Consider the following 15,169-nt stretch of genomic DNA (forward strand, 5'->3'; position numbering starts at 1 on the left):
CTGCTTCCATGGTGCCGGCCCACCGTGGCTTTTCCACCATCACTATGAAATATCATTACCATTCTTTATCTCAGTATTGCTGTGTGTTAAGCTTCCTCAGCTTCCGCCTTTGGTTGTTTTGAGATTAGTCAGGAAGTAAAAACTAAAAAAGACAATAATCAAAATACAAACGTGCAGTTATAACGTAAAACAACTCAGAGCTGCTGTCAGACTGTGGGACAAACAGTAAAGGAGCAAAACTAGAGGGTGAAGCCGTCAGAGAAATATTCAACCTAGAATAAGTTTAGCTTCAACCTTCTGTAGAAGGAGTGAAATGAGATCAGTCGAGTGTCTGACTGCATCACTTCAAGTGTTTTCCACTGAGTCTGCCCAGCAGAAGCAGATCGCCTGCAGCTGGGAGCAGTGGTGGTAACAGTGGACAAGCAAACCAAGCTGGTTCGTCTTACTCCAGGACCAGATGGAAACGAGCATCGCTAAGCTGCAGGTTAGAGACGAACTCTGTGCCGGGTCAGTGATTCTTCTTTTGCACCTCACCTACTCCACAGGAGACAATTCATCTGGACTCATATTTAATATTTATGATTTTAATTTGACACATTTGTGGGACAAATGTAGAGGCAGCTGTGACAATGCCTTCAGTAAGGGTTGAGTTTATTGGAGATGTTTTTATGGCCCTTCGGTGAATTTTAGTGACTCAATACAAATAAATTAATGCTGTAAATCACTTATCTGTTTAATAATTCATTTAATATTTATCTATATAGCATGTACAGAAACGACAACCTATGTATTAATATAAATCACTTAACATATCTATGCACTCTTAGTCCTGCTGTTTATTTCTAATGTGATGGCTCAGGTCTGATTCTGTCCACAGCATAATAAAGGAGACGTAGAAATCACTTTAGTTGTACTTTGTCAAAGTAAAGTTAAACTGGATAATGTAATAAAGGCTAGTGACAGCTTTTCTGTACAGTCACTTTACTCATCCTTTGCTTACTTTCCAGTATTGAAAGATATTTCATAATATAAAATAATAAGAGTTTCAGCATCACATCATTTGCTGAGTCACTGTTTGATTAATACAAATCTAAAAAGAATAAGCAGGATAGATTTTATGTAAACAGCTGGTGATATTTTTCAGGCTGTCTGAAATGTTGCATTAGACATTAAATGTTTTTTTAAAGAAAAAAGGTAACTCGATGGCTGTAAGCATGAGACAGAAAAAAGGATGCCACTAACATTTACTGTGTGTGTGTGTGAGCGCGCGTGTGTGTGTGTGTGTGTGTGAGTGCGTGTGTGTGTGACCAGGAGTTAACCCTCAGATGTGGCAGCCAAAACTTCAATGACATGTTCATCAGGAATCCAGACAGCGAACTCATACTTGACACACTTACTCAGGTGATGATAAATCTGTTTGGAGGTGTGAAATTCGAACAGGTCAGTGGTTCTTAGACAATATCACCAGACTATATGAAATGTAATTTTATGTTGTAAAATGCATTACCGAATAAAACTGAGTTAAATTACATTTTATGTGACATAAGCACAAAATGAAGAGGATCAGAGCAGTTCTGATGTGCAGTATGTGCTTACCTGAATGCTCTGAAACCAAATATACTAAACCTAAAAATCAGGATTCTATATTTTGATTTTCTTTTAATTCCAGATGACCATCCAACATCCGGTCATGTGGAAGGTAAGACTCTGCATGTAAAGTTGCATTACACACCAACCGTGTTTGAAAAAATGACACAAAATTAGAAATTTTTCAGATGCAAACATGTCGCATCTGAAAAATAAAAGGAAGCCACAGATCCTGGGCTCATCTGATTCTCAGGAGAAGGCAGCAGCAGGGAGAGTTTCCTGATTTAATCCAGGAGTTGAAGCTGTATCACAAATGCACGGGTCTGATTGGTCAGATTTGTTTATTTGCAGGTAAAGAAACAAGAAAAGTGAGCTTGGTCAGAAAAAATAAATTGCCTAAATTCTTCCTGCAAAGTTACACAGTCAAAAACAGTCAAGCAGCAAATTGATCAAAACCAAGACAACCAAAACGAGGATAAACAATTAATTCTTATAAGACTTTATCTGTTTGTTTGTTTGTTATAACAGTAGTTTTTCAGAAGTGTGGATGTGGTAAACATTAAAAAAAATGTTTTTACAGCTGTATGATGTCGCTTAGACTGACAGGTGGGTTATGAGGAGCAAATGTAACCAAAACTTAAAAAAATGCTGCACAGAGCAAAATATCCAACTACTAAATAGAATAAGAATAAACCAGAGGGAGATGACATGATGGTACTCAGGCACAGGTGAAGTCAATCATGGATTACCAAAAGTAGGAAAAACCCCAAAACAAAGGAGGGAAGTAAACTGAAGCATGGACAAAGGACAAACCCAGACAGGATGATCTGGTGTTGATGGGATCAGCCACCAGGGTCACGTTCACCATAAGCTCTGAGGTGATTAACTTTGATATCAGCAGCTCTGAGTTTTAAAGAGAAAAATCTGGAGAAGCAGATGAGACATAGTTTACCAACAGACATCTGCTATTAGTTACAGCAACAGCCTCTACGTAGCTCTACGCTTAGCTCAGTTTTTCATTAAGTAACTATTTCTGCTACAGTTTATGGCTATTTATTTTGTTAATAATCTCTATTTTATAGAGCATTTTTCTTTCTACTATAACTGAAAAAGAAGCTTCATGAAGTTATGAATGAATGACGTTAGCCCTCCGTCTGGATCAGAAAACCTGGACCATCTCAGGTAAACTCATAGCTAAACCTGCTTCCTGGATTAAGGCCCTGATCACTTGCCATAAGCAAAGATGCATCATGTGATCATAAATGTTTAACTTTCAAAACCATACTTTTGACCGTACACTTGAATGCTATAAGCTAAGAAATTCAGCTCGCAGACGTTGACATTAAATTCTGAAGGCAGCTCATCAAACAATGATATCAAACATCCATATTTCAATTTCTTTCCTTCAACCATCCAAAATCGGTCACGTTATAGAAAATTACAGCCGAGAAGTTTTTAGAGGAATGTCACTCATAACCTCATATATGTTGGTGTTCTTCAGGTAGAACAGAACTCAGTGGAGTCGTCTTCTACTGTGGTGAAAGCAAACTGAGGGCAAATTTAAAGAAAACCAGAGAACCTGTGTTATATCAGACATTTTACCACTTTTCAGTACATTTGTTACAAGATTGGAATTTTCATATATTTTTTACAACACTGGGACCATCAACTGGAGCAACTGGTGTCAGAGCTCTGACTGATGGTAGGCACACAGCTGTCCTCAGTAAATGTGTTTGATTAGAAACACAGAAAAGCATCACAGCGTTTGTCACGTTCATGAAGTTCAAACTGCAGACACCAATGAGACGATGACCTGAGTGAGACTGAACACAGACACCTGAGAGAGGAGTAATACAGGACAGATGAATCACTGACAGACAATCAAACAGAGAAAACAAAGGATAGAAGCAATAATACAGAAAGTCACACGAGGAGCTAAACAATAAATTTAGAAGCAAGCAGGGAAGCTTATGGTGTCACACTAATGTCATAAATCACACATGAAATAATCTCTGGAAAATATTTTTCAGGCGTTCACGGCAACTCGCACAATTACATTTCTCTCACATAAATTGAAGAACCTGCACACACAGGACTAAACAGCATGACATGCTCAGAGAGGAGTTTGGTGAGCTGTGCAGGAGATTCATTCAGATCTTAAACATGAATCCTGCAGCAGTTTGACTGTTTGAAGGGCGGAGCTCAAGAGAACGATGTGATTGGTCACTTTCTGGATTTTAGTTTGATTTAACAAATTTCTGTGATTTATGTTTTGAAATAAACTTTGTTCTTGCATTTTGAAATAAAAGCAATGCAGCAAGACTCCAATTCTGTCATTTTTCCCTCAGGGCAAAACCACTTTGTGGATGCACATGAAGCCGAGCTGATCCACAGAGTGAGCAACATCGAACCGATTCTGGATGACCTAAAAGGAAAAATCATCCAACAAGAAGCTTATGATAAAACCAGAGCTCTGCAGACCTCTCAGGAGAAGATGAGGAAGCTCTACAGCGGCCCTCTGAAAGCTGGCGATGCCTCCAAAGAAGCCTTCTACCAAATCCTCAAGAAACATGAGAAGATGCTCATTGAGGCCAGGGTCTCCTTTATGATCACAGAGTAACTGAGCTGATGTTTGTAACTTACAGGTCTATCAACCCCGTGGCTGTTAGACTGCATCAACACTGCACCTGTCCCCAGAATAGCTTCCTCACACAGGGTGCAGCCAACATCAGAGCACCACACAGAAGGGTCCGCTAACTGAGGAACTGCGGAGTGCTCCGGAGGCATCTACCAGCGACCCCCGCTCCCAGATCTCGCCCACAGTGGAAACGTCTCAGGTGGTGCAAGAGGAAACAGAAGAGGGGTAAGCGTGGAGGCATCCGGAGCAGGCTAGCAGCTGATTTTTTTTTTTTTTCACATTTTTGTGCCTTCTGCAGAGGCACCGTTGAGAGCATCCTCACCAGCTGCATCACTGTGTGGTCTGGCTCCTGCACTGGGTCCTGCCAGAAAAAGTTATAATGAGGATCGTGGGTACTTCCCCTCCCTCCCTCCAGAACACCTACTCCACCCGCCTCAGCTCTCTGCATTACAGGTGACTCCACTCATCCGTCCAGCAGCTTCTTCAGTTTGCTGCCATCAGGAAGGAGACTGAAGAGCCTCGGGGCCGCAGACTGAGAGACAACTTCATCCATCAGTCGGGATGCTGAATTCACTCCCTGCTCTCACACACACAAACTCCAGACCTGCATCCACCTCTGAACCCCCCAAACATACAAACTCTGAACCTCCACCATCGGCCTTTCACTGACTGCCCCACCTCCACATGCACATGAACTCTTGCCCACAAACACTGTTGGACTCTGCTGTTTATGTAAGATTGTATTGTATTGAACATAAGACTTTTATTTTATTTTCATCTTTAAGTTGTTCATTGTACACTGAGTGCTGTGGGAGCATTGCAACTTCAGATTCCTGTCTATGACTGTACAGATGGTCTTTGACAATAAAGCTGACTTTGAACTGTGTATTCAACCTGTAGTTAATACGATTCCTGTGTATGGTGTGTGTTGGAGGACTGTGATGTAAGTCTTATCTCCCAGTGTCCACCTCACCTTACAGTATGAAGCACCTGGAGACACCTGTTGTTGTGATTTGGAGTTATATAAATAAAGTTGAACCAAATCCTCACATGTGTAAACCGTAATAACTCAGCTTTAGCTCTGCTTATTTATGTGTGTTACTTTAAGAGAAGACAGGAAGTGTGCTGTACAGTTGGAGGGCCGCGCTGGACCAAACCATTATTTATGAGAGTGGGGGTGGACGGGACCTCTGATTCTGAAACTGCCTGTTAGGAGGATAAAGATTTAACTCTGAACAAACAGTCAGTGCTAAAAATCTGTGTGTGTGTGTGTGTGTGTGTGTGTGTGTGTGTGTGTGGCAAGCAAATGAGATGAAAGGTAAGTTGTTATGTTCGACCTGCACGCTGACACCACACAGACCCTGAATAGTGAAATATGATACTGAGCAGCTTTCCCGCCTTCCTCGAACTACTGGCTGCTCTGAAACTCATAAAGAAACTAAGCTGCAGCTGAAAACCAGCAGGAGTGAGTATCATTTAAATGCTTTTCCCTGAAAGTTACAAAATAAATGTATTAAAGTTAAGAATTTTACATTCATAAACTATTGGTGATCTTGTGGTTTGAACAAAGAAATGTGAGAGCAGATTATCGCCTGTTATGGTTTCTGTTTCCTGTAAGTGCGTGTCATTAGGACAACAGGACTCTGGAGATTGAAACAGCTTCTCCAGCAGCTCTGTCCTCAGGCAGCATCAGGAAGATGTTTGTTTCAGGGAAGCTTTATTTCAGCAGACCATGAACTAACGACCTCTGCAAAAATCTGTATACAGTGTATGTAGTATGTAGCTGCTCCTTAGTGCAAAGAGGAACAGGATGAGCAGTGTCGGAGCTACAAAATGACCTGCAGCAGGTCAGTGGTGTGAACGTCTGTGAGCAGACAATCAGAAACAGTAGGTCTGTGCTCACGGCCCAACACCATGTAGACAGACAATAACAGAACTGAACAGTTGACCACTGGCACTCTGACAGACGGGGTCCTCCTGGTGCACAACACCCGGCCTCATGTAGAATAGAAAGGCTCACATTATTGGACAGGTTACAAAGTGCTTGGAAACAGTGACTATAGAGTCTGTGTAAATGTTGTTGTTTGTGATTCTGATCTGCTGAGTTGATTTCTCACAGCTGGAAACAGAACACACAGATCACTCTGTGTTTACATGACAGCTCTCAGAGGGCGGGGCCTTTAAACTGCGTTTCAATAAATGTTAAAACAAGGCTGAAAGTAGAAATGAAAACTTCTCTGATGAATGTGAGATGCAGTGAAAACTGCACATTGTGTTGGGTTTATGGAGCTGATGTAACAGAGCGTTTCTGTCTGTGTGCCAGATGTCAACGATTTCAGAGGAAGAGTGGAAAACAGCTCTGTTCGAGATCCTCGAAGAGCTCGATGTGCCACAGTACAATAAGATGATGTTTTTTCTATCGGATATCCCCAAATATGTAAAGACCACCAAGTCCAGAGAAGAGATGCCCGAAGTAATCATTGAGCGCTACGGAGTGGAAGCATCTGTCCATAAAATCCATGAAATAATGGATCGAATACCTCGGAGGGACGCTGCAGTGCAGGACCGACTGCGCCCCTTTGTGGAAAGACTGAAGAAGAAACAGGACGATGAGAGAAGAGGTGAGTTCATACTGTGACCTGATGTTTATGTGAAGTTTCTACAGATGGTCTGTGAGTGAAAGCAGAAGCTTTAATGGTCAGTTCAGGTGATAATAAAGAGGTTTTTACAGATGTTTGATGTTTAGGTCTTTTTTTCTTTCTTCATGTTAAAATGAGAATCTAAGGTTTTAATTATTCATGTTTATTCATTTTATTGTAATTCCACATTTCTTGAACAGTCAAAAAATGTTTTATGAAAGTGCCAGATACACATCACATGTTCCCAGATTAAACCAGGGACCACTGGGAGGGTTTCATGTTTACTTTGTGGAGAAAACTGGTACTCTGTCTGAAAGTGTGTCCAAATTCACAGCTCTCATCATGTTGCTGAAGACTGACCTGCAGATAACAGTGAGACTGACAGGCAGGCTACAAATATAGAGTCATCAGTTCCACCCTGAGGAAGCAACAAGAAAGTATAATTCCACAAACCAGGAGCAGATTTTAGAATTTAAGGAAGATGAAGCTGAGAAGGAGTGAGCACATGCAGACTACACACACACAGGGATAATAAAGCACTGGTGAACTCAGTCATAAACAACAGCAAATGTAGGGAAATGTTTTCCTTTCAAAAATATTGAACTTTGATTATAATGAAAATGACACTAAATATACTTTGACATGCTCTGAAATCAGATATGCTAAGAAATGTCTGGTACAACATTTATTCAGCTGACAAACCTTTAAATTAGATTCTGCAGGCAGCATGTAAGACCAGGATGTAAAACCTCACATTTGTTGGAGTTCCTTCAGGTAGAGCAGGAGTGGGTGGAACAAACAAAGGAGAGAACTTGAGTCTGTTTACCTGTGTTTTTGTTGTTGCTCATTTGTTTTTTGTTTTTACAGCACCGGGACCATCAACAGGAGCAACTGGTGTCAGAGCTCTGACTGATGGTAGGCACACAGCTGTCCTCAGTAAATGTGTTTGATTAGAAACAAAGAAAAGCATCACAGCGTTTGTCACGTTCATGAAGTTCAAACTGCAGACACCAATGAGACGATGATCAGGTGAAAAATAAAGAACTTTAATTAAAACTCCTGGGAGGCGAATAATACAGCACAAATGAATCACTGATCAACCACAGACAGTAATGACGATGGAAAAAGGAACAAAGGATAAAATCAGTAAAACACAGGCAGGCCACTCATATAACAATCCTCTGGTCTCATTACCAGAGAACCCAAACAATGACATCAATATTTCTGGATTTTTCTTTAACAAACTTCAGTAATTTGTGTTTTGAAATAAAAATGTATTCTTGCATTTTGATATAAGAGCAATGCAGCAAGACTCCAATCAGTCGCTGTCATTTTTCACTCAGGGCAAAAACACTTTGTGGATGAACACCGAGTCGAGCTGATCCAGAGAGTGAGCAACATCGAACCGATTCTGGACGACCTCCTACAAGAAGAAATCATCCAACAAGAAGCTTATGATAAAATCAGAGCTCTGCCAACCTCTCAGGCGAAGATGAGGGAGCTCTTCAGCAGCCCTCTGAAAGCTGGCGATGCCTCCAAAGAAGCTTTCTACCAAATCCTCAAGAAACATCAGAAGATGCTCATTAAAGACCTCAGCTGAAAGAACTTTGTGTTTTTAACAGTTTGAACATAAGATGAAACATTTTTATATTTGTGCATCTAATGTACATCTTTGCCACCTTATGTTGGGATTAAATTCATTAAAATTTGTGTGGCAAATCACACACCAGCATGTCAGCGCTTACCTTTCTTTGGTCACAGAAAACAAGTTTCTTCCAATAAACACAAACTTCTACTCAACCAGGAAGTTACCAGACAGTTTTTCATGAGCCAGTCATCTGTAATGACTGGCTCATGGTGTGTAATGAGGTAATGCACCTTAAACACAAACATTTTATTTGAAATTAACAGAACCAAATAAGACTTTTTTACTTTTACCGAAGTAAAAATTATGAGAAATGTCAGGCAGTACGTCAGTGGTGTTGGTGTGTCTGTGTGTGTGGTGAGTGAAACAAAAGGTCTCTTGAAGCGGGTACAGTGTGTTTTACAGCTGTTCCTAATCTCCAATGACCTAACCCAGAGGTTCCCAAAGTGTGGGGCCTGCCCCCTAGGGGGGGCGCAGAGCCATTTCAAGGGGGGCGAGTTATGAAGAAAAAAAAGAAGAACGCTTGGACACTGCTAGCATCATTGACAGGTTTTTGACGGGGCTCCCACACAAACGCAAAGCAGGAGATGAAGCATAGCTGAATATGTTTCCAAATCAAATCACGGACAAACAGGATCCCACATTCTTGATTTTTAGTTCACAAACACTTCTTGTAATAACTAACTACTCCTGACATTTTGGACATGTTAGCTCTTTATGCAGTAAAGTTACAGCGGGATACAAATAATATCAGGCTGATCCTGCCGTAATTTGTTCCCTTGGTTCAAATCACGGACAAACAGTATCCCACAGCTGTTTATGTTTTTAAACCCATTTTGCACAGAGAGACAATTTTTGAAAAATGTATTGACAGCAATGTTGAATATTATTACACAGGAAAAAACAACTACAAGTAAAATGATTTTCACACTGCCTCTCTGCCTTTCTAAATGGAGGGACAGTAACTGTGTGTGTATGTAAGTGTGTAAAACCTGCAGACAGTCAGATTAACAGTATTGTGTCTCTATCTGCCATTCTGCAATTCATCCCATGTAAACAATAACGTGGCGCACAGCGTGACGTGAAAAGAGGCACATACCTTTGACGTTGCGTGACGAACTCTGTATTCCTCGTCCACACGTAAACGCAAAAAACGTCGTTTAAAAAAAAATGTTTTCAGTGATTCGAAACGCCGTTTACGTGTTGACGAAACAGCTGCGTTTTCAAAAATACCCGTTTAAGTGTGGACGCAGTGTAAAAGAGTTAGTAGTGCATCGCATTATCGCTGCCTGTAATTTATTGCAGTTTACTTGTATTTGCTTAATTGTTTACTAAATGTTTGAGGCCTCAGGGGCTTGGGTCCTGGTTGGTGTGTTGCCGAGGTTGTGGGCGGGTGGGTGTATGGGGGCCCGGCCCTGGCGCAGGGTGCCGCCGGTGCATCGAGCCACCTGGGGGGCTCTTCAACTGGTGGGGGAGGTTGTCACATCTTGCAGGAGCTTTCCTCTCTTCAGGAACTCACTCTGCAGGAGGGGGAGATACAGGAGAGGTGGAGGAAGATCTCAGCCTGGGCGTCTATTGTCTTGTGTAGTCTGGAAGATGAGTGGATGATGGGGTGGGTGCAGTTTTCTCTGTGGTGGGGTCAGGTGAACTGTCCCGGGCTCTGTGGGGCCGGGCGGCGCTGCTGCACTGGGCCCCGGTCCGGATGGGCCTGGGCCCCCTTTCCTGGCGGGTTGCACAGCATGGGGTGCCTACTGGGGTCAGCGGGGAGCTGGCCCCAGGAGGGGTCACTGCCCTCCTTCTTTCCCTCCCCATCTCCAGCGGCCTCCCTCTTCCCGCTCCACCACAATCACCCACACATGCAGGGCCTTGGGGTAGGGGTGTGTCACCAGGGTGCAGAGGAGACCCCCCCCCTCTGTCCCCTTCTGGCTGCCTCTGCCTCAATTTTATCCCACAACAACTTAGACATTCACATTACTCACACTCTCATTACACATACATATAGGATCTTGGGGGTGGGCACGCTACACGGATTCCAAACTACCATCAGGGTGTACACCTCACCCCTGGCGTCGCTGCCCACCTCTCAATTTTAAATACATGTAGACATTGAGGGCTAGCAGGAGGGCTATACGCTTACCTGCTGCTCTGGCAGGTAGCTCCATGCCCTCCTGGGTTTTAAATGCACCTTAGAACACACATACATCAACACTACATATGAGCGGGTGGAGGGAGGTTTGAGTCTTCCTACACCCCGTTCTCTGCGGCCTGCTGGAGCGGGGGCTAGGAGGAGGAGTTGGCCGTCCGACTGGGGTCTGGTGTATGGGGCCTCCCTGCTGCTGCGGAGTCGGGCGGTCTGCTTCTCCCACCGCAGGGAAAAGGGTTACACCACCTGAGTCTGGGTGCAGTTTCCCCTCCAGGGCAAGGGTACCTAGACTCGGGGCTTAGAGTACGCTTGGGGAGTGTGATTGTGTGTACAGTGTCTCTCTATGTCTGTCTCCACGTTGGGTGAGTGTTGAGCAATTGTATATGAGAGCATGAGGGTGGGAATAGATGTTTGTATCTGTGTGTGCCTGTTTGTCTGTGTCTATATGTCAGGTTGGGTATCAGACGCCACCTCTCTGGGGACATCTCAGGCCCTCCAAGGTTTGAGGCCCATCTCCCCCACCACTTCCCCTGCCGGTGGCGGACGCCCTCAGACATCGGTGCATTGGTGGTTCTCTGTGTCCGGGGGTGGGCGCCCAGGTACACACCGGCTCACTCCTTGGCGGCTGCTTATTGGGGCCTGGAGCCTGGGGCTCGCTCGGGCCACTTTGGGGATGGGGTGCCCTCGGCCTCACGGCCTGGAGCTCGGCCACTCAGGCACAGCTGGCTGCCGGCGGAGCTCACGGGCACGTCACTGCAACCCCCCCTGGCTTCTGCTCCGCGGCTGCTGAGTGACCCCTCATCTGGGACTCTCCTCAGCTCTTTCTGGGATAGTGACGCGGCTGCCCCTCTGTTGGTCTTCCTTGGTCTCTTGTGTTCTGGGGGCCTCTGGATGTCTGGAGTTTTGATCTCCTCCATACCTGCTTCATGCCCTGGAGGACGGGGCTGTGGCCCCCCACACCCTCTAACAGATCATTACATGAAGGAACCTTTTAAAAACAAGCGCGTTCATGCTCACAGGTGTACACACAGGTGATCACACACACAAACTACACCCTTTTTGGCTCCTACCTCAAAGCACACTGTGCGCTGTCGATCTCACGTGCTGCACAATAATGTTTAATATTTAGTATTTACTGTCTAAAAAAAAATAAATAAATAAAAAAATGTTTGAGGTGTGAAATAAACCGCAATGGAGTTTGAAAACAAAATATAGGTGTGTGTTGTTGGAGGATGTGTTTGTGCGGTGGGGGTGGGGGCGTGAACATTTTACTTGTAAGACAAAGGAGGGCCCAGGAAAAAAAGTTTGGGAACCACTGACCTAACCACACCTAACAGTCACCAGCAACACACAGGACAAAGATACCCTGACAGGTGCAGAAACCAAAAGGTGGGGTCATCACATCACATCCTATAAAATTAGGATCCCAACAGGATCCACTACATTTAAGGATGAAGTAGACAGTGTAGATGAGGTAAATTGACTCCAATATAACAAGCTTACACACCACCTCAACCTCAGCGGCAGGATCCTGTTTGTACTCTGCTTCCGGAAAGAAAGATGAAGGTCCTCGCTCTACAGGGGCACATCTGCTACTGTGTTTTTGGGCCCCTTGATGTGACATATATCCAAACAGTATGACTGCAACATCAAAGAACACCTCATTAATGCTTGATGGGGACATTTCAGATAAATCAAGTAGGTTAGTGAATTGTGGTCAGTAAAAGTAGCAACTGGTACCCCTGAAGTCACATACACAACAAAATGAGGTCCAAAGAAAAGCCAGGGTCTGACGTGATCTTTGTTACACAGAAGGCCCTTGATACTCTGGAAAGCACAGAGAAGACCACACATATGTCACATGTTCCTTCATCAGATCAGTAAGGGGAGTGGCAGTGGAGGAACGCTTCAGACAGAAACTATGGTAACATCTGACCTAAAAATCACATCAGCTCATTGGTTCTTGGCATGGGGAACTATTCTATGACCATCACCTTCACTTATGCTGACTGGACCTGACCCGAACCCAAAGTACATCACTGTTGTACAAGCAAACTGACATTTTATCAAATAAACGCTCAGTCTGGCTGCAGACACTGATTCAAATAGGGAACAAATGTAAAGTCCATGATGGTCCCAAGTGTCACTATATACACAACTGCATCATCCAGATAGCACAGCCCTCCACATCACCAAACACCATACAGATGTTGGAACATTGCTGGCAGATTTTCAAAAGCCTTGACAGCCTCAACACTACATTTAATCTATTATTAGGCTCAATTTGCTTCTCTCAAAATGTAAAAGAACCCAGTCACTGCTTTAATCACACTGGATCTGGTTCTGATATATTGATTTCTGAAAATCATCTTTTTGTCTGATCATTTCTTAATGACATTTACAATAATGGATTACACAGCAGTGGGGAATATGTTTCATTACAGCAGATGTTTTTCTGAAAGTGCTGTAATTAAGTTATGGATATAACTCCTACACTGTTAACATCTTCAGTGACAAAAATTCAGAGTTCTGTTGAGCCAACCATTCCTTTAACATTAAGTAGTAATGACTTCATGAATGTCTTCACAAATAACATTTTAATTTGATCAAGCCACTCCATAGAAACAGCTTTAATCAAAGTGGTAAATGATCTATTGGTAAATGCAGACAGTGATCACACTTCAGTTTTATTACTGCTAGATCTAAGTGCTGCATTTGACACTGTGGATCACTTTATTTTATTGGATAGGCTAGAACATTTTAACAGAGTTACGGGAAATTTAATATCATGGCTGAGATCCTACCTGTCTGGGAGATCTCAGACTGGTATTTTGAAAAATGATCTCTCTGAGACCTGTGCAGTGAGGCATGAGGTCCCTCAGGGCTCTGTTCTCGGCCCATTGCCGTTTTCTCTGCATCTGCTGCCTCTTGGTCTTCTTCTACGTTCTTTTTGTCACAATGGCCAGAGGCTGATAGCTAAACTGGACTCAAACGCAGATAACCATAACAGAGATGGCTCATACGTTTTACAGCGTTTGTTTATTAGGTCAACAGGGGAATTCGTGGCAAAGTGTTGCTAATGGTGTGGCCGTGGGTCAGTGGGGTGAACGGGGAATTAGCAGGTTGCGACGGGGATGGAGCGGGTGCGTCTGGGAAGAAAAGAGAACGGGGATAAGAAGGCGGCAGGCGCAGGGTATTAAGCAGAGGTGGTTATGACTGATAATGCTTACGGATACTCGGATAATCCAAGGAGAGCTGGGGTTGAAGGCAGTGGCAAAGAAGGTCCTGGAAAACTATAGCACAGGAACTCAGAGTAAACGACAAAACAAGTAGCAAGAGCATGAAAAAACCTTAGAGCCAATACCAACATGAGGTCGTTGACGAACTGGCAGTGAAGGAGAGTCTCAGTGGAGCTTAAATCCTCAACTTGATTACCCAGAATCAGCCTCAGGTGTGCAGGACTGCAGGAGGGCTGATGGCTCCGGCCAGGGGTGGAGACCATGAACTCAGGTGCCTGATGGAACTTTCCAGTCAAACCTCCAGATCCTGACACTTTTGATGTAACCTTTCATTGTTACGCTGACCTGCAGCTTTCTGTTCCTTTAACCACTGGAAACTGTGCTGACTTGTCTAAATTAGAAGCTTGTCTATCTGCAGTTAGAGGCTGGCTATCTGATAATTTGCTGCTTCTTAATAGATAGATAGCTAGCTTTATTTGTCACGTGCAAAGTTTTACAACCTACAGTGAAATTGGACCCCCACCGACCATACATACATAGCACAAGACATCACAGGGGAAGACAGGTTGGTGATCGGTAGTAGTTTAGAAAACAATGAAATGTACAATACAATGGGCAAGTGGAGTATGAAAAAAAAGAGACCTCTTTTCATACTGGGCTCCTGGTGGGAGGTCAGTATGAGAACAGAAAACAAAAAAAAGCTCCTTGGCACAGAAAGCACACAAGTCTCCACATCTTAACACCATAGAAACACATGGCAAGCAACAGGGGTGGGTAAGGTTGGAGAGTGAGCCGATGTAGACACAGCTATCCGCATCTGCTGACATTCTACGGCGCTGAGTTGGACCCGCCGTCTGACCTCGGCTTGGAGATAATCAATCAAAGACGGAATCGAGGACAAAGAGTCTGAACACAGTTCTGTTATCAGGGAGAGAATCTCATGTTGTTCAGCTTCAGCCTTGAGACACCGATATAGCCGCATGAAATAATGGTGGTTTTCCTTTAGTGCGAACAACTGCATGTCAAATTTTACAGTTGATCTAAATGTCCGTCACTGGACTCTCAATCTGTGAGCCTCTCCAAGATGTTATCAAATTTGCGTTTCAAAGAGCATAGTCTGAGTACTCACAACAGCTGTGAGCTGCTCCAAGATCTTATCCGTGTTGCATTCAATGAGCATAGAAGTCAAGGCTCGCCCCATCATTTCCATCACAGCCACTGGACCACAAAAATTTAAGTACTTGTCCCAAAAAAATTATACTTTGAGAATTGATGACT

The 15,169-nt window shown here is 43.6% G+C and overlaps 2 protein-coding genes and 1 long non-coding RNA gene across 3 annotated transcripts in view; 2 read left to right on the top strand and 1 right to left on the bottom strand.

Annotated features, from left to right (window-relative positions):
* Window positions 1-1,730: 1,730 nt before the first annotated feature.
* LOC120442327 (apoptosis-associated speck-like protein containing a CARD) lies at window positions 1,731-5,052 on the top strand. Its single transcript, XM_039618719.1, has 3 exons — window positions 1,731-2,465; window positions 2,670-2,769; window positions 3,936-5,052. Exons 2-3 carry the CDS (start codon window positions 2,724-2,726, stop codon window positions 4,205-4,207), a joined length of 318 nt encoding a protein of 105 aa, XP_039474653.1. The 5' UTR covers window positions 1,731-2,465; window positions 2,670-2,723; the 3' UTR covers window positions 4,208-5,052.
* Window positions 5,053-5,416: 364 nt separating this feature from the next.
* Window positions 5,417-8,664, top strand: LOC116333498 (apoptosis-associated speck-like protein containing a CARD). The gene is made up of 4 exons (XM_039617963.1): window positions 5,417-5,690; window positions 6,549-6,846; window positions 7,732-7,779; window positions 8,208-8,664. Exons 2-4 carry the CDS (start codon window positions 6,549-6,551, stop codon window positions 8,462-8,464), a joined length of 603 nt encoding a protein of 200 aa, XP_039473897.1. The 5' UTR covers window positions 5,417-5,690; the 3' UTR covers window positions 8,465-8,664.
* A 4,750-nt stretch (window positions 8,665-13,414) lies between these two features.
* LOC120442401 overlaps window positions 13,415-15,169 on the bottom strand; it is a 30,120-nt gene continuing 28,365 nt past the window's right edge. Inside the window, exons 3-4 of the long non-coding RNA XR_005614718.1 lie at window positions 13,883-13,945; window positions 13,415-13,801 (exon numbers count right to left, since the gene is read on the bottom strand). This is a non-coding gene — a long non-coding RNA (uncharacterized LOC120442401). The remainder of the gene's footprint in view (window positions 13,802-13,882; window positions 13,946-15,169) is intronic.

This window comes from Oreochromis aureus, linkage group 10 (genome assembly GCF_013358895.1).
Source record: "Oreochromis aureus strain Israel breed Guangdong linkage group 10, ZZ_aureus, whole genome shotgun sequence".
Classification (NCBI taxonomy): domain Eukaryota; kingdom Metazoa; phylum Chordata; class Actinopteri; order Cichliformes; family Cichlidae; genus Oreochromis; species Oreochromis aureus.